At 38.7% G+C, this 24,228-nt stretch overlaps 1 protein-coding gene across 9 annotated transcripts in view; it reads right to left on the bottom strand.

Moving 5' to 3' along the window:
* Nucleotides 1-24,228, bottom strand: part of SLIT2 (slit guidance ligand 2) — a 346,399-nt gene that overhangs the window by 129,968 nt on the left and 192,203 nt on the right. For all 9 annotated transcript variants that reach the window (XM_066279051.1, XM_066279054.1, XM_066279049.1 and 6 more), the window contains one exon: nucleotides 10,030-10,101. In XM_066279051.1, coding sequence (XP_066135148.1) covers nucleotides 10,030-10,101 — 72 coding nt within the window. The remainder of the gene's footprint in view (nucleotides 1-10,029; nucleotides 10,102-24,228) is intronic.

The following is a 24,228-nucleotide window of genomic DNA, read 5'->3' on the forward strand; positions in this document are numbered from 1 at the left end:
ATCAACTGGTGGATTTTATTCTATTCAAAGGAATGTTTATGGAAAGAGTTCCACCCGCCATTACTGCTCCTGAGAAAATCTCTTTGCGTCAACCTGGACATTTGTCTGCATGTGGTTCAAGATAAACAGTGTCAACACGAGGCAGAAGTGTAATTTATTTCAGGGGTTCTGGATTATTTTTCTGCACCTCGTTTTCCCCACCCGCCTCACTTCCTTCTCCGCTACCTTTCAAACCCTGGGCCCTTCTGCTTTCTGTAAACAGAAAACCATCTGCTTTTAGTCCCTCATTTAGGGACAGACTGCCCTGATTAGGTGAGATTTCCAGTTGTACCGCCGAATTATTCTGAATTAAGGAATAGTAAGAGAAGAGTTTTTGGTTTTCTTTTTTCCCCTCATCTCCAAAAAGTAATGACACCACCATTCAGCCAGATGTAGTGGACATCTGTTGGTCTCTGGATGACACGGGCACGAGGTCCTTAGGGACCGCTTTGGAATGCTAACCTGCACAGGGGGCCGCTGCTGCGGATGTAGTATTGGCGGTTTCCTTCAGCTCTTTGGTTGACATACGTTAGCACAAACTTTCCTGTCTTCTCCTTCCTCTTCTACCTCCAAATTCCCCACTGTTTAAATTCCAGATCCCCCTCCATCCGATCCTTCACTGTCTTAGGATGTATGCGCGTTTTGATGCAGTTGCTTTAAGTTCATGAAAATGGTGATATTTAAAAGAATAGCGAAACGTCAAGATCTGTTGGCATGAACCTTTTATGATTTTCTTTTCAATGATGACTGCTCATTTTCTGATGTTCTACAGTCACTCCAGATGCCGGTTTTAATCTTTCCTTGTACTGTGAAATTAAGTCTTAGACGACGCCCTATGTCTTTTTTCAGCTGTATCTCTCTGTGCCACACAAATACAATTTCTCAAGGTGATCTGATTTTCCTTAACCCTACACACAATTTAGCCTAGTTTCAAATTTTGATCAATTCTAGGTATGAGAGACAATATATTATGTTGCTAAATATAAGTTTTTGAAATAGGTATATTAAATGACAAAAAGAGAAAACATTGCTAACTTGGCATCCTGAAATATAGTTGGAGACACAGCATTCTTTTACTTTTAAGGTTTTTTTCAGAGATTTCCTTTTGGAATTTTGTGAAGTTTGAATACCATACTACATTTGAGTCAGACATATAAAACTTGCCTTCCTAAATTAATCTCAGTAGTTCTTTCCTTATCCACAGAAAAGTCATTATGTCATTTCAACGTTCAAATAATATCTTATGACTAAGTGATTTTTGAAAGAATTAGAACATAATAAACTATTTTAACTCTGAAACAAACTGAACATAAAATTTAAAAGATAATTTCTAAGGCAGGCAGGTTCCCTGAATATCTTAATAAAATTATTATGACAAGTTCTGGTTTTCCAGGGTTTTTTTAAGGTACAAGAAATACACGTCTAGTTCATATTCATACCACTAATGTAAGATGGCAAACTCCAAACATTTAGCTGACTTAAAGTACATCACACTTGTCTAAGGATCAATATGAGGGAATGACAAAATTTTGCTCTTTTGAAAAAAGGTAATAAAGCACATAAATTATTAGGAGAAAAAGAAAATATGCTATTAAGGATATAGGGATAATCTAGTCTATTTTTCCCCTTGTATGTATAAAATTCAAGTCAACAGGAGTGCCTAAACATACAAATATTATAAAAATAATGATTTTTTAAGAAGTAGTCCATGGTTTATGTTATAATAAACAGAAGCATAAAAATAATATAAATTGATGCAAGTAAATGAACACCCTAGACAGAAGTTTTAGCAACTGCGCCATTTACCTCAGCATAAAAGCACATCAGTGTTAACTCAGTATTAGTGGGGAAAAAAACCAAGATAAAGTCTCTTTTGAGGAATGCAAAATAATTTACATTGTTTCTAAAATGAACCTTTTTGTGATCATGCAAGCAATGTTTTGTTTTTCTCATAGGGATAAAGAGTTACTGAAATAATCAATGGTATAAAGTTATATCCAATTGTCAATTTATTAAGAGGAAGCAAAAGGTAGCTGTAAGAGAAATGGTAACAGAAAACGAATGAAAGACAATTAAGTTGACCTTCATGTTCTGGCAACTCTAAGCAAAAGAGTCCACAGTGGTAGAAACTAAAACTGACTACAATTGTGAACAGTCATGATCAAGAAACATTTAGTCTTGTTCAGAACATCCATAGAGACATTTGGTGGAAGCCAAACCATGGATTTAACCCAAAAATGTTCAATCTTTTTTATCTTATGGCACATATTAACTAATTACTGAAATTCATTCATACCAGATGGCTATTATGTTGGCTGGTGTCATTATTTTATTTGACAATCTAAGGGAAAGGATGTCAGTGTTCTTGACTAAATAAGTATTACATATTATAAAAATTCTTGAGGAACACAGGTTGAAAATCACTGATCTTAAACCTCATGTACCATTACCATCTAGGCTACCAAGGCAAGAAGGGTTATTATTGTAATACAGGTGCACAGGAATTGTTGGACCAATCAAACATGATAATTTTAAATGTATTAATCCTATAAAACAAAAATAGAAATAAATTTTATGGGCTAGTTGGACCCAAGGACATTTTCTAAGCATGGACGTTTTGAATACTACCAAATATCAAGGACCACTTAGCATCACGTGAATGTCTTAGACAGAACCAAAAGTCCATCTAGGGCATTTGTTGAATGCATAGCAATGGGCATACTCTGTATAAAAGGTAGGTACTAACCTTCAATAAAAGGTAGGTTCTAACATTCTGATTTTACAAATGAGAAAATGAGGCTCACAGATTTCAATAACTTATTCAAAGTAGGTAGGAAAGGGTTGGTGAACTCCTGATTTAAATTCACATTTATGTACATCTGAAAAGCCTACTCAACACACAAGTGTCTGGGGTAAGAGATTCAGGACCTATTAATTCTGCAAATGGGATTTTCAATTAAATATTGAAGGTCAAGTTTCAAGGAAGAAGCCAGCTAATGAAGAGTGCTAAAAAAATTCAGAGAAGAAAGAGATTACCACAGGTTGAAGTAATCACAAATTACTCATGCATGTAGGTAGGAAAAAACTTGTTTCTAAAAATATAAGTAGAGCTCAGAAAAACAAAAAAATAATAATGGTTGATTAAAAAATTAAAAAACAAAAATTAAAATTAAAAACCCTATAATAGAGAGTGGTACAATCAAAGAACAAGTTGTAAGTAGAGGCTCTACAATGTTTACAGTAAAGGTTCTCAAGAGAGAGGCCATTTGGGCTTAAGCAAAGCACTTGGGTACAGATTAAGTGGTAGAGGGAGCTGGAAATCTGGGTGGAAGTCAGAATATTATAACCAGTCAGAAGATCTAAACAGAGTAGATGCTATGACATTTAATAATAATCACTGCTCTCTCAGGGAAGATTTTATATTCTTATACAACCTGTAGAACTATGGCAATATTCTTCTATGTTTCTAAAGATTTGCCATAGTGTCTATAATAAAGTGTGTTTTTTGCCCTGGCCAGTTGGCTCAGTGGTGGAGCGTCGGCCTGGCATGCAGGAGTCCCAAGTTCGATTCCCGGCCAGGGCACACAGGAGAAGCTCCCATCTGCTTCTCCACCCTCCCCCTCTCTTTCCTCTCTGTCTCTCTCTTCCCCTCCCACAGCCAAGGCTCCATTGGAGCAAAGTTGGCCGGGCACTGAGGATGGCTCTACGGCTTCTGCCTCAGGTGCTAGAATGGCCCTGGTTGCAACAGAGCAATGCCCCAGACGGGCAGAGCATCGCCCCCTGGTGGGCATGCCAGGTGGATCCCGGTCAAGCGCATGCGGGAGTCTGTCTGACTGCCTCGCGTTTCCAACTTCAGAAAAATTAAAAAATAAATAAAAAATAAAGTGTTTTTTTTTAATAAACTGAAAGATTTAGAACCAGATAGTGATAGGATGAAAAAAAATTCTTTGTGAAAACAAATCTGTCTTCAATGTTAAAATTATCCAATGAGAACATAAACAGCCAATTAAAAGTCAATTAGCAGGCTCTTGTAATAGTACAGAGGCAACAAAGAGAGGCTGTTCAGTGTTGGGAAAACAAGAAACCTAAATATCTGTTCTGTCTCTAGGACAACATGGCAGCCACAGTAAAATCATGTCAATTCCTAGTTTGTACATGTGTGACTTGGATTCCCAGTTAATCAGATGTTCTTGTGTTTTGTTTTATTTTGCTTAGGAAAGTGTCTATAAAGATTGTATAGATTTCATGTAAGCTAATTTCATCGCTGAAAAAAACTGCTAAGGCACCATGGAGAAAAAGCAAATGCAACATTGGAGAGGTTATTGGTAGCAAAGTTGACCAACTACAGTTCCTGGGTATTATCACAATTCAGTATGATTTTTGAGTGAGTACTAACCAGGCAAATTACAGGACCACGGACAGTTCCCAAGGTACTTCTAGTGGCATCCTTCTGATATATTTTACATTCGAAGACTCAGCCAACCGCTGGTTTTCTTATGTCTATAGACAGCCACCTGGGTGTTAAGGGGAGCTCTGGTCCTCATTATACAAACCTCAACTTAATATACTATTTATATAAAATAAAGAGTCACCTTTACAGATTTGCTCAGAAGGTTCTATGTCCCACTGAAGACCTGTGGCATTTAATACACCACTAAGGATAGCAGGACCTTTGAATAAGGAATCAACCTCTCCTTCTAAGTCTCCTCCACCCCAGCTTACTAAAAACACTCTAGAAAAGAGTGAGGGAGTCACTAAAAGTTACAGTTAAATGTTTTTTTAAGTGAAAGGAGGGGAGATAGTGAGACAGACTCACGCATGCAGCCTGACCAGAATCTACATGGCAAACCCTGTGATGATACTCGAATCAACTGAGATATTTTAGGCTACTGAGGCCGACCCTGGGACCAACTGAGCTATACTCAGTGATTGGGGGCAATGGCTGCAAGAAAGGGGAAGGAAGAAAAGGGAGAGAGGGGAGTAAGAGAAGCAGATGGTTATTTTTCATGTGTGACCTGATCAGGAATCAAACCTGGCATGTCCATATGCTGGGAGGGTGCTCTATCTACTGAGCAACTGGCCAGGGCCACAGTTTAAATTTGGTATCAATGAATTTTATTTTTACGATAAGTATATAATAAGTACAAATGATAAGAAATATCATGAACTAAACATGAAAACTAGTTGATGATAGTAGACATTTTGCATTTATGACAAGTTATGTGACAAAGCTAAAGTCTTGCATTTGTATGAAAAACATAATAACAAGATATAGAGCAAATCTGTTTGTCAAATCTTATTGCCAATAATCATTGAACCAAAATTGGGTGATTTATTTCCTAAAAAGTCATGGTCATATATATGTTTCCCAAATGATTTCATGACTTACTCTAAGAGAACCAAGCTAGACACCTTTAATGAAAGCCCTTGTCTCAAATTAATCTGTGTCAAAAAAGGATAAATATAATACTTTCCCTAACTTATATTTTTACTAACAGGCAGTTTTCCTGAAAGAGGATGGTAAGGGTCATAACAGATGTAGGGTTAATAAATTTGGGATAATGCAAGAAAATGGAAAGAAATGCATTTATTTATGAACAGTAAAAAGTCAAGTTTGACTGAAACATGAAGTACATTTTAAAGATTTATTGCAAAATAAAATTATATAAAAAAGCAAGTGTGATTTATATTACACAGTATGTCTAAAATAATGTTTGTTCAAATTTATTTTAAGTATCTACCTTGAACTCACTAAAGAAACTAATGGTAAAGTATATTACAGTTTGCTTTTGTGATATGAATAACAACTGGACATCTACTTAATTTTTAAGTTCATATATTTGTACTTTTTTTCCTTTAAATCCTGGGGAAGCTATAACTAGAAATTTTTTTTTATAAGTAAAAGAGACTTTTGGAGGATTTTTATACTTATAAAGAACACGCTTAGAAAAATCAGCTTGCAAGTGGCAGCAATAAAGCAAGGTTTAATTTGAACATTCTCCTAAATGATTCAATTAAATAAAAATGCCACATAAATCTTTGTTTTATAAAAAAGTAGCACAATGGAGCATGTCTTTGCTCCAGATCTGATCAAAAGCAGAAAAGGCTTTGCTGCACCAGAGTTAAACACGTGAAATTAATGCAAAGTTCATAAAGAAGCGTGGTACAAACACTGATCAGTATTTTGGTGAGGCATCAGTCGGTACTGAAGTAGTATCAATTCTTTAATTCCTACTCTATTGGGGAGTTTGAAAACACAGATGTAAATCCCATGGACAAGTGCCGCCATTGACAATTAGGAACACTATCATTTAGTAGATATTTTAATATAATCTTGCTATTCTCGGATCTTACCATCTAAAATGCCAGGAAAAAGAAAGTGGTTTCAACTATAGCTGGAGAAAATGAGGTAACAAATATATATATATTTGGTCTTAATCTGGTTAAAAAAATAAATAGAGGAAAGCAAAAAAAAAAAAAAGTTATGGGAAGTCTTCCCTGGAGATGTAAGAGCAAGATAAATGTCCATCTGTCTGGCATAGTTTGTGTGTGATTTGCCTGGAGGAAGAGGAATAAGATCTGCTAATTTGCAAAATTTCCACAGCAGCAGTTTCATATTGTCAGGATGCTGCTTTGAGCATAGTTAGCCAATCCACACGATTAAAACAAGTCCTTCCCGTGAAAGTCTTTGGATAACTGGGATTTGCTCTGAATAACATCTGAATGTTGTAAATCCATGACAACGCATCAGATTTATTTCTAGTACCATACAAAATGTCATCTTGATGCAACTCAAACACAAATTCCTTCTCTTTTCTCTTTTACTCTCTGGATGACTAAGAACAGTAGCCAGCGTGGCACCATGCAGGATGGTCCAAATTGTAAGTGCATACGTTGGAATGATAATGTGACAGAGCACTGGATCTCTCCTTCCCACACTGAGCATTTATAATATTAGTAATGCTAATATTTGTGGGCTTCTACTGAGTCACTACTTGATTACGTATGGCTACCAGTCCAATAATATGAATTAAAATCTACCTTCCGATTAAATATATTTTATTAGCCTGACCAGGCAGTGGTGCAGTGGATAGAGCATAGAACTGGGATGTGGAGGACCTACGTTCGAAACCCCAAGGTCACATCTGGTTTGATCAAGGCTCACAAGCTTGAGCCCAAGGTCGCTGGCTTGAACAAGGGGTCACTCAGTCTGCTGTAGGCCTCCGGTCAAGGCACATAAAAGAAAGCAATCAATGAACAACTGAAGTGCCGCAATGAAGAATTGATGTTTCTCATCTCTCCCTTTCTGTCTGTTGTCCCTATCTGTTTCTCTGTCTGTCTCCCTCTGTCTCTATCACACACACACAGACACACATACAAATATATATATATATGTATGTGTATATATATATATCTTTTTAGTCTTTTAATGAAAAAACTAAACTTCATACAAAGACCGTGAAATTAGACATCTTTTGGAACAATGTAGATTGAAGTATATTTTAATTACAGAAAAATGCCCTTATCATAGTTCAGTTCTGTAAGATTATAGCTAGCTATGATCACACTAAATTAAATAAACCTAAAAATGCGCTGTAGGATTTCAATGTTGCTCTGGAAGGCGGTAAAAATGGTGGGAATAAATTCTATCTTTGTACAACCTCTTTAATAAATTCTATCTTCCTCAACCCACCCTTGCCACTACTCATCAATACACAATACACACCAACCTCTTCAAAAATTCCTTTATATTTTCATTTAGGAACTCTTTTACAAAATTCGCTCATAACTTCAAGCAATCCTTTTTTTCAGTACCTATAGCACTTAACATAAGGGTCTTCTGCTATTCACTTAGTACCTTCTGATATATTTTCTTTTTCCATTTTGTAGCTCCATGTCTAAATGACCCATAACAGACATGAGTCTATCTTTTCTATTCCTGATATTGCAAATTATTTCATGTCTTGCTTTTCTCTCTTCCTGCCCTATCTTTTCCAATGTGAACTTCTAGCAGTTAATTAGTGAATACTTTCAGAATTAAATACACTCTATTTCATAGCATTTTACTGTTTTAAGCAGTCTTTTACATATCTTCTTTCCTTAATGCCCACCACAAAATGGTACTCTATTCCCAAATGTACCCTTAAATTTGGCAGAAGGATTACTCGTAGACTTGGATTTCCTGAATATCTTTCCTAAGAAATAAAAGCCACCTGCTTTAAGAATTCAGAGCTACTACTATGGAAAGACTGTAAGTGCATTCCCAAAAGGTGGTCATCTCTAGCCATCACTATCATTTTACAGTGACGTGCAGGCAACTTGTATAGGTGCTAGCTAGGTTTCTTACATTGCTCTGATCAAACACAATGCACAGAGGCAGTTTTGAACACTCTACATCAGTGGTCTCCAACTTTTTTTGGGCCACGGACTGGTTAATGTCAGAAAATATTTTCACGGACTGGCCTTTAGGGTGGGACAGATAAATGTATCACGTGACTGAGACAAGCGTCAAGAGTGAGTCTTATAAGGATGCAACAAAGGGAATCTGGTCATTTTAAAAAAATAAAACATCATTCAAACTTAAATATAAGTAAAACGGAAATAATTAAGTTATTTATTCTTTCTCTGTGGACCGGTTCCAGATGGCCCGCGGACCGGTATCGGTCCGCGGCCCAGGGGTTGGGGACCACTGCTCTACATCACTGAATCCACCGAAAGACTTCCCCAAGCCTTAGCTAAGGAAGAGAAAAAGAAAGCAAATAAAATTCTCTGAGCAGGTAAACACGCACTAAAAACCCAGGGCCAGGATTTTAATGGCTCTACAGTTACGTCCAAAAGCCGGTGTTTTTCTCTTTACTTGTACATTTAGGTAGCTCAAATTTAAAACAAAAACCATTTACATTGGAGGGAAGACACAGAAGCCAAAACCTGCAGCTTTGTAAACAGTTGTCCTCTTTGAAGAGGAAAAACATCTGTCTCACTCATGCTGCTGAAAAAAAAAAAAAAGATGGATCCCACCCTGGCGAATTCCGAATATGAGTTCATTCTTAACAAAGTCCCTGCCGTGTTTGTTACTGGCTAAAAAATATTGAATTCCCAGTAGTTAATCTCAGCGCTACGGGCTTTTCTCCCCCTACATTTCAAACTAATGCAAAGGATAAGAAAAACATTTCATGCCCTAGCTTTCAGAGACAATCAAAACCCATCATTCTCAAAGGATATTATGTTTTTTAAAATTTATAAAACTATGTACCGACAATATCAGTACTGTCACTGAGATTTTAAATCTGATACCTCCCTCTAGAGCTACGGGCATTTACAACAAACACTTCCACACAAAACTACAGATTAAAGATTTATCAAGGGAAAATACAGAAAGACAGTTTTATTTTTCTTCTTTCTTTTAAAGAGGGTTATATGTATATTCCTTCATTAAGACAGGAAGGAAAACAGATGTAAGAAAAATTTTCACAGAAAGGGAAAGGCATAATTTCCTCACACTTCTGGCATTTAATGAAAATGGTGATATCACTAAAAGCTATTTTAAAAAGCAGCTGCTGTAGGCTACAGGTATCTCTAACAAGAAAATATTATTTCTGCTTTCAGGGAAAAAAATCATTTATATTCTTCATATCCAATAAACACCAACAACAACTGAAAAGGGAGTTATTGAAATAAGTTGACAGTAAAAGGCAGAAAATACATTGTAAATACCTTTTAATCAAATCACTTCCTTAGATTTAAGAGATTAATCGCAAGGTTTGAAGAATGAATCTGATAACAAGTTCAGAGTCAAGACATCTTCTAAATGAGAATCCCTTCAGAGAGCTTATGGAAACAATAAAAAATTCCTGTTAAAGTTCTCTGAATCAAGCATAAAGACACATAGGGCTCTCACCCTTTTTTATTATACTTTCTTTCATATAAATTTAACTTTAAAATGGGACGGCTTCAAAAACACAGTATAAATAATAATAAAAAAATACTTACAAATTTTTAATGTCAACTGCCCCACGGAAAGCCTTCCTCGGGATTGCCTGAATTTGGTTTTCACTGAGATCTCTAAAAAATAACAAGAAGGAATAAGATCAAGCTGTAAAGTATTTCAACATCAATTTAATCAGTGTGTTTGAGAAGTGATAGAACACTTCTAAAAATACTAAAAGGATCATAATGAAACCCATAGCCTTAGACGCAATTTCTAATACAAATGTTTTATGGTTCTAGTATAAATTAAAAGGTTGGACTAAATGTTTTCTTGAAGTGCCTTTCCAGATCTTTAATTGCATAATAAATTATAGAATATGTTTCTCTTAAATTTAAGAGTTGATTCAATTCTGTGCAATTAAATATTTATTTAAAACAAGCAGCGGATTTTTTATAACTCAACTTCAAGGGGTTCTATGTTTTAGTACTGATATTTCTACATCACTGACATAATTTACAAAGTACATAGGAAAGTAGTCCATGTTAAGATCCTAGAGAAGAGAGGGCAAAAACTGATAAAACCTGAGCCATATGATTGACTTTTCATCGCACTTTAAGTAATCTAATAAATGGAACGTGGCAATACTAACTCAACGATAAAACCGAAGGTTACTGCGTAAAATATTAACAGCAGGTTGAATTAATACCTTCTTTAAATAATTCTATTACACCTATAAGCACAGCCTGTATATATTTGCATTTTAATTTAACTGAGAAATACATTTTCATCAAGGGGGAAAAGCATTCTTTAAGTTGGAAGAAGTTAGTAAAAATCACTCATCTCATAAAATGGGTCATTATTTTGCCGTCAGCGTTCAGATGCAATTCTATGTGCTCACATGATATTATTAGCCATAACAAGTAGGACATAAATGCACAATGAGAAATGTCACTGAACACAGAACAGGCTCATCTCGTTTTAAGTGACACTACTACACAGTAGAAAGTTGCAACAGTAAACAGATAAATGACTAAAGAAACAAGGATGGTGCTAAAATTACCATTAGAATTCTAAGATAACTTATCCCTTTTCCTAAAAAAAAGATACTAACCACGGAGGAGGCATAGCTGATGAAAACAGAGTCATTTTCCAATTATGCGGAGATATTTTGGACAGACTCACCCACATTCTCTCTCCTAATGCTTCTTATGGCCAGAGCTTGTTGTCCACACACTTATAGCCACGCAATAGAGATAATTGGCAGGGAGAAAGATTTAGTGCATGGTCCTGACCTCATTAACACTATGCTTTAAACAACTAAGATTTCATTCATTTCTAAATCTCCACAATGCTCAAATAAAAAACAAAATGTTTACTAAGCAAATTGTAAAAAAAAAAAATTAATGTTAGTTTACTTCAAAGCCTTTAGCAAAGCACACACATACACACACGTGCAAATAAAGCCCGTATATTATTTCAAACAGTAAATTTGCAATATGCGCTTGTGTGGAAGTTAAGGCAGCCGTCCCTTAGCTCTGTTACCACTCTCCATAGCTTTGGTATATCCCTAAGAGTGACAAAACTTAATTTCCTTCAAATGTGCTCGTTCCTCCAGCATGCTATTGACAGAGACTGACTTTCTTTACTCTGTTTAATCACCAAGGCTAGGGTTAAGAAAGTTTAACAATATATATCTAAAAGCCTTGGTACAAGACATGGCATCCAAAGGAGGCTACTGAGCAAAGGAGAAGGTAAAAGGAGATACTGGAGAAAGAAAAGAATCAGAAAGCAGTAAGAAGTGAAGAGGAACGAAAGATGGAATTCAAGCAACTCTGAATCTATGATGCTCCCTGAAAACGAAGAGCAGTGTTTTTATTGGCGTGTCGCTGTTTATTTGATGTTGTTGTTTTTTTTTCCTTTCACTTCTCCTAAGACAAAGCCAGCTTCAGCCACTGCATAGGTGAATAAAAAGGGCAGAGAAGTTGTTTTCAGATCTCTCCCGCTGGCCGGGCTCTTCCTGCCTCCCCTGCAGCTTGTGGGGACCATGTCCTTCTCTACCTGCCGGCTCTGCCCGGCTCAGTCTCCAGACGCAATTTATCCTTGGGTCAAGGTCTCAGATGGGGAGACAGCGAGGAGACAGAGGAAAGCCAGGGGAACATTTCATGTGACTCACAGAGACATTCCTGAGGGTCCCTGACCTGCAGTTATGACCTCGTTCCCTCTGAACTTGGTTTCAGTACTTTTGATTACCGTGGGCAGAATTCCAGGACACAGAAGTGTTCGTTTATCCTGCTGAGGCTCACCAATCTTTGCTTTTTCCAGAAGAGAGAGCAACTGTCCTTTTCAGAGGCTCCTCATTCCCCCAAGGTCAATGGTTGATGCGTGGCTACCCCCCCTGAGTACATAGCTTTTGACACTACACTATTCTGCAGGGTCTCTGCCCTGTGCCCCGCCCACTCCCGTAGGCATTGCCCATGGTGTGGATTGCAGGTCGCCTCAATGCAGTGGGCATGGTCCCCTGTAATAGGAGGAAGCAACTAAACACATTCTCAGTACCTACTGTATTCAAGAGCTAATTTTTAGAAATAATAAAGTATTACATTTGATCTGCATTTCTTTTCATCTCCATAATCATCTTGTAAAGTAGGCGTCACAGCCCTGGTTTCACAGGAAGGGAAACTAAGTCTCAGCGATGTCTGGTCCCAGTTACTAAATGGTGAGATGGACTGAGAAGGTAAATATATGGAAAATACAGGTAAATACGGAGTCCAGATTTGGGGTTTGTTAAAGGTGATACCAGGAGCTACTTAATCAATCTGAATATGTCCTCCCTGTGGCCTAGAACTCGGAAGGCTTTTTCTGAACTCATCCTCATCTCATGTTTGATGTCATTTGCAAAATGATGGGTAAGACTGTTTTAGAACAATTGCACATATTTTCTACATATAATCAAGTGGGTATGAGTAGTTATTTTAATTCAACACATATCTATTTAATATCCAATATATGCTAGTCATTGGTTGGTGTTGCGAGGATTACTGAGTTGTGCACGGTCCATTTTCTGGCTTCAGGGACTTTCAAATCCAGTAAAGAAGATGATGCTAGTAGTGAAAAAGAAGTCCAAATGAGAGATTTGTTGAATTGTTGACAGTGTAAAAAGTGAGAACACAGAATCAGAAGAAAGGTAATTGTGAACGTGTGGGGATGTACAGGTAGAGGGTGCAGTGAGAGACAGCACTTCCGGTGAAGTGAACTGCACAGGCAAGAACGTGGAGGTGGAAGAACAGACAAGTTGGTGGGGGTAGCTTTGGGTCTGGCTTGCTTAGAAGGTATAACATTCTAGTGCCGTAATGGTAGACGAGGTTGGAAGGGCAAGTCAGTGGTGCGACGAGTAAACGTTTCGGAATGAAGGAAGGAGTGAGTTCTTGCTTCAGCAGATGATGGGGGAGAGAGAAGGGTGACGCACAGGAACAGGACAGAGGCTCTTCCTTAGGTTAGTTAAACTGGCAATGACCACCTGAGGTCAAAGGCTCACGTTCAGAAGACCACATACAAGACTCCTATGCTAGCTGGAGAAATGGTAGAATGTCAAGCCATATAACACACTGCTTGCTTACCCTGGGGCAGCTAACAAATGAGGCTTCTTTAACTGCATAGATAGGAAAGGTGGAGAGATTAAGAGTGGTATCAAGGACACAGGAAGAACCAAACCTTAGAAGTGTGTCGTATGCAAATATGGGCGAGGTGTGTGTGTGTGTGTGTGTGTGTGTGTGTGTGAGAGAGAGAGAGAGAGAGGGGGGCAGACGTGACTTTGCACTTAGATTGGGAGGACTGTACACAAAAGTGGGAAGAAGAGCAAGTTGCCGTGCCCATTGTAAGGCTGTTGGGAAATGTTTCACTCTTGTTTGAGAGGTGTGTGTGTGTCACACAGTTTGATGACAACAAAGCTAATACGTGGTAAGTAAAATGTGAGTGGTATCTGAAAAGGGTGACCTAGGAGATCAGAAAAGTAAGAGTCACTGGAGGCTTGACTGATTCAAGCCGCTTTCAAAAAAGAATGGGACCCTTTTGAATCCGGATGAAAATGACTGAGCCCAGTCATCCTCAGCCTCCAGTGTTGGGGAAGGGGTGGTTGGTGTGGGTGGCAGGAATCCAAGGAGAGAGAAATTAAGAGCATGGCCTGCAGCCCCGGACTCTCTGAGATCCAATTCCAGCCTTGCCCTTTATTAACCATGTGACCGTGGGAACACCGCTCGCCCTTTCTGTGCCTCAGTTGCTTCATCCGTAGAATGGAACACTCATTGTGTCTACCTCAGGGGACTGTTAGGTGGGTTCAATGGACTCATACTTTTACAAATGTTCAGAAAGTACCTGACACATAGGAAGCACTAGAGAGGTGCTGGTTACATGCATGTTACAATTATTCCACTATGAAATGCTATGTACCCCTGAGTGCATCTGCTTTGTTCCTTGAAGATTATAGCAGAAAAAGGTAAAAAATAACTTATGGGCGTGCAGTGCTCTGTGAACTGGGCGGGAGGAGGGGGCCGAGTCAGACCTACTGAGCTACCGAGAGAGAGCTGCCAAGGAGACTCTAGCTATATCACTAGGCAACACGGTGTAAAATGTGCTCCAAAGGAGGGAGGTGGCTTGAGGGGAGTTAATTTTTAGGAAGATGAGCCAGGACACTGAATTTCAGAGCAGGCAGCAGCGGTGAGCAGAGAAGTCACATAGGGCAGTGTCGGTGGAGAAAGAGAGCGGGTCTCCAGGGAACTGGCCAGTTCTACTCAGCAGATATTAAGTATAAAGTTGGGAGCTGGGCTCAGGTCCAAATAGAAAGTCTTCAACGTGAGTTAAGGCTATTGTCACAGTGCGGACGGCTGGAAGCCAGTTAAATTTTCTGACTAAGGGAATAACAAAATTCAAAAAGTAAAAAAAAGGTACTTTGGGAAGACAAGTGAAGTAATTGGAAATCTGGAATTGAAGAACAGATTTATTTTTTGATATTTTGGACACAAATATGGAAAGGTATTGCATGATTATGGAATGTAAGAATTAATGTTATTAAGATGTCCATACTACCCAAAGCAATCTACAGATTCAGTATAACTCCTATCAAAATTCCAACAGCATTTTTTTTATAGAAATAGAACAAACCATCCAAAAATTTGTAGGGAAGCAAAAAGGACTCCAAAGACCCAAAGAAACCTGAAGAAGAACAAATTTGGAAGCATCATGGTCCCTGAATCTAACTATATTATAAAGCCATAGTAATCAAAACAGTGTGCTATTGGCATTAAAAATAGACACAGAATACAGCAACCAGAAAGAAATCTGTGTATATATGGTCAATTAATTTAAGGCAAAGTTTCCAAAATATAGTGAAAGAATAGCTCTTAAATAAATGATGCTGGAAATACTGGACAGCAACATACAAAAAAGAAAGAAATAAAGAAAGAAACTGAATCCTATCTTACATCACAAACATACACAAAAAAATCAACTCAATTAAAGACTTAAACATGTAATCTGAAACCGTAAAACTTCTCAAAGAAAATATAATGGGTAAATGCCTTGACATTGGTCTTAGCAACAGTTTCTTCTTAATTGCTTGGCTTTGACGCCCAAAGCAAAGGTTAGGAAAGTAAAAATAGAAAATTGGGACTACAGCAAACTAAAAAGCTTCTGCACAGCAAAGCAAACCATCAACAAAATAAAAGGCAACCTACAGAATGAGAGAAAATATTTGCAAATCATATATCTGAGAAGGACTTCACATACAAATATAAAGCACACAACTCAATAGCAAAAAATAAATAAGTAAACTTTATGACAAAAGATGGGTAGAGAAACAAAGAATTCTTTCTTTTCCAAAGAAGGCACACAAGTGGCCAACAGGTACATTAAAAAAGTACTAAAAACATCACTACACATGTCCAATGCAAATTAACATCACAATGAGATATCATGGCACACCTGTTGGAATGGCTATTATTAAAAAGACAAGAAATAAGAAGCATTGGTGAGGACGTGAGAAAAGGGAACCTTCCAGCACTGTTAGTGGGAACACAGGATGGTGCAATGACTATGGAAAACAGCATGAAGGGTCCTCGAAAATTAAATAGAACTAGCAGATGACCCAGCAATTCTGCCTGCGGGTGTGTAGTCAAAGAAAGGGAAATCAGTATCTTGAAGAGATAATGTACAACCCCTTGATCATTGTAGCATTACTTACAATGACAGGGAAACAACCTACGCTTCCATCAGTGATTGAATGAATTTAAAATGTGGATGAATAAATGTGCACAGTTAGAAAGATACAATGACATATTATTCAGCTATATTACATATTAAAAAAGAAATTCTGCCATTTGGGACAACATGGATGAACCTTGAGGGCATTCTCATAAACGAAAAAAGCTAGAAAGAGCAAGACAACTACTCCAAAGCTGCGTGGTCTCACTTCCATGTGGCATTTGAAAGAAGCCACGCTCATAGTAACAGAGTGCAGACTGGTGGTTGCCAGAGGTTACAGCAGGGCTTGGGGGAAATGGTCAAAGGTGGTCAAAATGGACAAACTTCCGGTTATGTTAATAAGTTCTGGGGATGTAATGTACAACATGGTGACTATAGATACTGCTCACAAACAATTAGGAGATATTTCAAAATGAATATGAAGTGCTAAAAAAAAAAGCATTTGATTTTTTTATTAAACAAGAACATCAGAAAAGCAAACGACAAGTCAAAGAAAGTTGTCCCATTATGCAAATGAGATGCAAAACCAACTTTTATTTCATTGGGGAAAAGGCACTCTACAGAAGGCTGAAAGTACTGGAGTGTCTGCACATTCCCCTGATCCCCTAATTTTTGTGAGCAGTGAAGTTGAAGCTATTGTCTTGGATATTTGAAAGTTGCTAAAAAAGTAGATCTTAGAAGTTCTCTCCACAAAGAAAACTTTTGTATCTGTGGGAGGTGATGGAGGTTAACTAAACTCACTGCTGTAATCATTTTACAATATATACATATATCAAACTGTTCTGTTGCACACACACCTAAAATGAATACAGTGTTATACATCAGTTATATCTTAATAAAACTATGACAATACCACCCCCCTCACACAACAGAAAAGGTTAGTCCAAATGCTCAGGCACAATAATTTGGCATTTTCCAAAAAAATAACAACATCCAATACCTTCAACCTGAAAGACTTTCCCGTTCTGAGGTTCATCTTGACAGAAAGGATTTGAGTGACGGTGAAAGTAAGTGGTTTCACACAGGCAAGGCTCCCAGTGTTTGCGCAGTTAGAAAGATACAGAAGCAGCCCTAGTGGATATCAGGCGGGAAACCCCAGAGCTGTCCATCTTGGGTCCTCTCTCTTCATTACTGCCAACCCATTCCCCAAACGAATCAAGCCGCTTCTCCCCACGCCGCACCGCCATGGTCATTAACCATTCACCACCCTGTCTTACGTGACTGAGATCCCAAACTGATCTTTGCCTTGACTTATGATTTTTCTCCCAATGCATTCTCCAGACGGGTACCACTGTTTCATTTCCAAAGTTGAAATCATGTCAAACTACCCCTTTTGAAGTCTGTCTAAGGGGACACCCAGTCTAAACCCTTCGGGGTCATTGCTATCGTACAGTCTTCTACACCCCACAGCCAAGGCAACAACAAATCTTTTCGACTGTCTCTTTGAAAAACATCCAGAACCTGACCTCCCTGGACCTCTGTTCCGCTGACAGAGCCAGCATCTCCTCTTGTCTGGTTATCTTCCCAGCCTTCTAATCACCCCTGCCTGTTCTCTGGCCTTTCTATAACTGATCTTGCGACATCACTTGTCAAAACCCTTCACCCATGTCCCATTTCACCACAAGGGAAAGCAGAGAGTGTCAGCGAGGTCCACAGTCTCAAAATGTAACTGGTGACCACACCGTCTTTGACCTCATCTCCATCCAGTCCCCCTGCCCAGTGCTCTTCAGCCACACCAGCCTGCTGGGGCCTGCTTGAGAACTTCCACATTCTCTGACGTCCTGGACACTTCCTGGCAGACCTCAGTTTCCACATCAGACTTTCATTTATGCATTCCCTGCTCTCAAGCTCAGCTTTTATAAAAATTGTTTTTACAAATCTCTCAGCTTTTGAAAATTCTCTCTTTTGTCTTAAGTCCCAAGTTTCTATCACTGCGAGATGGAGGCTTTGACATTGTTCAAGACCAGAGCAAATAACAGGACCTCCTTCAACACAGTTTTTCTGCAATTCCCGAGCTGACCTTAGTCCCCGGGTCTCTGTAACCCACGAGCTCTGGGATGCTATGAGGGAACGCTGCCTTTTTCTCTATTAGCTCATCTGTGGAATGGGCTAGTGTGAATATCTCTTAGGGCCATTTTGCCTGGTCCACAGAATAATACTGCCATTAATACAAACTAGTAGTTAATGAAATGATATACTTACTGAATAATTACAGAATACAATTATTATTGGTGAGTTAGTTGTTACCTCTTTTGTACTCTTAAAGTAACTTACACACATATTTATTACAACACTGCAATAATTTTAGTTAATTAATTAATTAGTTAATTAATTTTTATTACTGTCACTTCAGCTCAGCAACACGATAAATGAAAGCAGGGGTTTTATTCATCTTGTTTCCACAAAACTCTTGGCCAGTGAGAGGCCTTCAGCCAGGAAGGCAGGGAGAGAAAAAGAAGTTCTGAAGAAAAAACTTACACAGCCTGGCAACTTGCTGGAGGTCTAAACGCTAGAGACAGAGATGTTGAGTGTGAGCCTGTGCTTGCCGCCCCGTTGAGCGGCAAAATCTAGTACTATAGACACAACGAGGGCAATCAGGAGAGAAAACTGGCCTGCTTTGAGGGCTTCTAGATATGTTGGTATCAAGGCAACACAGGGGAAGTGAAAGGCACTCTCATAAGAAGTTGGAGATAAGAAACTAGAGCTCAGTGAGGAGGTGAGAGAGAGAAATACAGATTGAGTCCTTGTGCCATGGTGAGAACTGAACTATGCACTACACACATAAGTCTTCTTTCAGATGGTACGAATCAACACAATCCAAATCTACAGGTTTTTGACCCTAATGCACAGCATATTTGAAATTTCAATATTCCAAAGTGGGAAAGCCCTGGCCGGTTGGTTCAGCAGTAGAGCGTTGGCCCGGTGTGCGGAAGTCCTAGGTTTGAGACCTGATCAGAGCACACAGGAGAAGCAATAACCTGTTTTTCCACCTTTACCCTCCTCTTTCTCTTGCTCTCTCTCTCTTCCCCTCCCCCAGTCATGGCTCGAGTGGTTCGAGCAAGGTGGCACCGAGTGCTGAGGATGGCTCCGTGGCCTTGCCTCAGGCACTGAGTTGGCTCAGTTGCCAAGCAATGGAGCAGCAGCCTCAGATGGACAGAGCATCACCAGATAGGGGGCTTTCTGGGTGGGTCCCGATTGGGCGGGCCCATGCAGGAGTCTGTCTCTCTGCTTCCCTGACTCTTCTCACTTCACTAAAAAAAATAAAATAAAAAGTGGGAAAGTCATCTGTGTTCCTTTCTCGCTCTCATTTCTATTCTCTCATTAATGCATTCAAAAGTATTTACTGACAGCATAAAATCTGATATAACCATTACTTTGTGATAGTTCCACCTTTATGATATTTTTAATCACCCACTTGACTGCTGCTTCTTGATAAGCAGGGCTGTCTCTTCTAAAGATGTCCTTTCCTTTCCAGGTCTTAACATTATCCTGTGCAGAATAGGTTCTTTTATCTTTCTCTGTCAGACGCACGGATGGTCTCTTCTCAGTGGAGCTGTTCCTCCACTAAAAATTGTTTTGTCACTGAGAGCCTGCGGAAAATTCTAGGACTCAGCAACCAAAGCCTTATGGAACACAGTAGTAATAATAGATACCTATTTTTCTTCTAATTGTTGATATACTTGGATAACACAGTGCTTTCTTCCTCTTAATAAAAAGTATTGATAGAAGCTTTTCATTCAACTAGTTGACAATTATAAGACTCCACAGATATCTAAGTCCAAAAAGGCATGCACTACAGAATAGATAAAATAATACTCAAAGCTAACCTACACTGTGCAACTACCAACTGCCAGGCAGCACACTTTGATTTATTTGTTTCTATAGTCACATCAGGATCTTCGTTATATTTCCATTTAAAGACAAGGAACTGAGGTTTATGAAGGTTACATAATGTCCCTGTGGTCACACAGAGAGTAACTTAATGGAGCAGGGATCCAAACTTGGCTCTGTTGTCCTCCAGCCCCATACACTTAACCACGGCTGTCCCGTCTCACACAAGAGGCGACTTCTGTTGAGGTCCGGCTCTCTGGGGCTGTGGTTTCAGGGTATGGTTGTGGGATCACCCATAAGAATCTTCTGGGGAGGTAGTTTCTAAAAACAGACAGACCACTGCACTCCATTCCAGATAGAGCAGGCAGAACTTCTAAGGGAGATGTCCAGCATCTGGACTGCTTGCTAGGTAACTGTTACACCCACTGTCTCGGAACCCCATGCCAGTAGCCCATTGGAACATCTGCCATAACCGGTGCTTTCCACCTTTTAGTTTGGTTTATAAGTATAACACTCCTTTATGTCCGTCCAGTTGGAAGTAGTGAATGCCAACAGTAAAAAAAAACCCAAACCGGGAAGCACCGTTAAAGCCCAAAAGAATATATGCAGCATGAAACGCATACATATAGTATATAAACAGCCAATTTTTAATGGTGAAATATACATAATGCAAAATAGATCATTTTAACCACTTTAAGTGTGTAGTAGTTCTCTGGAATGAAATGCGTTCAGGCTGTGCAATCTTCTCCACCATCCCTCTCCAGAACCTTTTGAGAGGTCATTATAAAAGCTTCTTTTTTTTTTTAACCAAGATCCTAAATAAAGAACTCACAATGTAAAGAATTTTTTTCTCATTCTTCTCTTCAGAATGGTATTATAACAATGTTTCATATTCACATAGAGCTTTTCAAGTGATATTTAAGTCACCATTTGGGTTACCTACAAGTACTCCTAGTAAGTGCCTTGAAGGAGCAGTTACCGAATTGGGGAGAGCCATCAGGTCATGAAAGATCCAAAAAAAAAAAATAGTGTCTAACAACAAACAAAATAAAACATAACCTCCTTCTATGTCTATTGTGAGAAGGGCCACTGAGATAATGACCCACGTTTCACAATAGCCCATGTTTTTGTCGCCTCTGAGCACAGAGAGAGCCACAATGGCCTGAACACTCCCCAGATGCCCAACTGGCATGGGATCTGGAAGACAGTCTACTGGGACACTTAAGTTTGAATAGGAATCCTTGGATCCCCTCCATAAAAATATGAGACCATGTGATCTTGGTTAAGGTATTAAGACTTTCTGAATCATGTTTTATTTTCTCTGACTCGAGAAACACTACCAAACATTTCTGTGTCAAGATTCACTGTGGGGGCTGGAGGCTCTGAGGCATTCTGTGTGCACGTGAGACATGTTTCGCCCAGTCTTGGCACATAAAGGCACTCACATATGTTACTTTCTTGCACTTCCATTAGTTCAACTCAGCTCAGTTCAACTCAACTCAATTCAGGAATTATTTATCGAGGGCAGTATGTCCTGAACACATTCCTCATTCCTAGAAATAAATGATGAAAATAATATTGTGTCTGCGCTCAAGGAGTTCAGATTCAGGAAGGAAAAGCAGGCCAATCAGGTGACGGTACACTTCTGAACTGATAACAACACCAGTAATGAAATATACAAAGTCCAGAAACAGAGAAGAAAGAACTATTTCATTTGGTCATTGCCTGGAGTGTTGGGGATGGTAGCTGATAATAAAAACAAACAAAACAACAAAACAAAACTTTCCTATGGAATTTCTTTATTTTATTTTGAAAACTGAGGCATAGTTGACACGTTACCTAATTTTAGAACACTTGCATTACCGTCAAAGAGACGCTGCGCTCATTAGCCATCACGCCCCTGCCTGCCTCCATGCTGTAACGTGTATCCGCACTTCCTTTTCACTGTTGAGTGACAGACACTCCAGTGCATGGGTCTGCCACGTTTTGTCTCTCCACTCCTCAGCTGATAGATGCAGTAGACTTCGTAAGGCAATTTCAAAAATCAGTCACTGCCTCTGCCAGAGACTAGCATATTTAGTATGCTCCTTGGGTCCTTTGTGACATTTTTGTACTTGATTTAATATTTGTTAATATCCCAGAATTCCAACTCTTAGTCCATGGCCACCACAAAGTGCTACTTGCTTTGGACCGTCTTGAATTCTTTCAGACACCACACTCTCTTCAAAGTCTTGTTCATTTAGGTTCAACTTAATATATTGGATTATAATATAACAGTCTTCCTCTAATTTCACCTCTATGAACTCACAAGAGCTCTATAATACAAGATGTACTCTTAGGATCATGCTCACAGAATTTGTACAGATGGTAGAAACAGCCCTTGAGTTGGTTTGAACTTGAGGTAAAATTGTTTTACAAAGTGGGGATACATGTATTTCTTATCACTGTTTTCTCTCCACATTTGTATTCTGGACTGATAGCTGAATAAATATAAGTAATAAATATATTTTCTAAATATATATTCGTGTGTGACACACACACAGAGAAAGACAGAGAGAGAGAGAGAGAGAGAGAGAAGCTCATCATACACAAACATGGGTAGATAGAAAGATATACATTAGTTCCATAGATACTACTATCTCACTATCTGTAATCTAGGTAGGAAAATTGTGAAATATTATGACCAAAGAAAGTTTCTAATTTCAGATTTTAGGAGACATCTCTGATTTTCAATTTAAAACAAACTTGCAACTCTTAAAATGATAATTTTGTAAGACTCCCTTGAGGTATTCTCTGGAATATTCTCCAGATAAAAAAAGGCAGTAGGATAAAAACAATTGTCAAATATGTTATTCTAAGCACTCTGTATAGATTTGCATTTAATCCTTCTATATATTTCTAAAAAAAAAAAAAAGAAAAAAGAAAGAAAAAGCAACGTTCAAGATGATGCTTTTATTCACTGCTGTGTCTTTGTCTCTTACTTGTTCTAAAGATTTCTGAAGGTACAAGGTGGTCTAACAGCGCCAAAATACTGCTTCAGCTTTTAACCAAAGAGCTGATGCCGCAGCGCTGCAGTTTTATTGCTCACAACGTATGGTTTCCAGTTGAGTATCCCATTAACCTCGGAGTGCAATGATATCACTTTAATTATATAAATTGAAACAGCAATGTATAATACCTATATCATGTAAAAATGGATCCACTTTATGTGAAAGTGTCTAAACTATCTTTCACTAGGAAGCCATAAATCTGCATTAGACGGCAAACCTGCCTGTAAATTTAATTACTGGTAATTTTATTTTCCTCCACGGTTTAACCTCTCCTAGAGTCTGACCAGGAATAACATAAATCTGCACTTCCATGGACTACTCTGGAAGCGATGGAGTAGTGATAAATGAGGATTAGCCTGGATTTCAACTTAGAAAAACAAATAAATATAAATGTGTGTGTGTGTGTGGGGGGGGGGTCATAATACCAACCAGAGGCCATCACAGCTTAAATCCCCAAAGCGTTAAAAAGCGTAGTTGACTTACTGAAACTACTTTTGTGTTACATTATCAAACAATACATTTCATGGAAGAGAATTATTTTCATGTATTTAAAATCCAACGAGCTGTTTGTGGATTTAAAAAAAACGTTTCACACGAGAGAAATGTGTTTGCATCCATTTAAGAGAAAGACTAGTTTATATACAGTATAGTCTCATGCATAGAATTGTCTGGTATTGTTAGAGCATCTCAAGGATTATACTGCAAGGAGCTCATGAGAGACTGGGAAGAAGCTGGCAGGTATGGGAGAAAGGTTTCCCACCAATGCTTTCTCTCCTTCCGTGGAACTCCCGACAGGGCAGCTACTTCTCGAGGGAGCAGAAAGGAAGCATGGCGAGGCAGGGTGAGACGCAGTGCATCTCAAGGCTGATTGAATGTGACACATACCAGGTGAGAACAATCATGTGTCTTCCTGTGAAGAGAGAAGAGGACCGTGTGCGTTTAAGAGTCATGCCACTCCAATAAGGGGGTCTGGACCCACATCTGGGCTCTGTCTCTTATGGGCTTTTGTTATGTTGGGCAAGGCATTCCACCTCTCTAAACCTTCACCCCCTTCGTCTCTGTAAAATGGGTGTAAAAAAAGCACTTACCCCGGGAGGTTATTGCTTTAGAGGGCTGGGATAGAGC

Source organism: Saccopteryx bilineata, chromosome 5 (genome assembly GCF_036850765.1).
Source record: "Saccopteryx bilineata isolate mSacBil1 chromosome 5, mSacBil1_pri_phased_curated, whole genome shotgun sequence".
Taxonomy (NCBI): Eukaryota; Metazoa; Chordata; class Mammalia; order Chiroptera; family Emballonuridae; genus Saccopteryx; species Saccopteryx bilineata.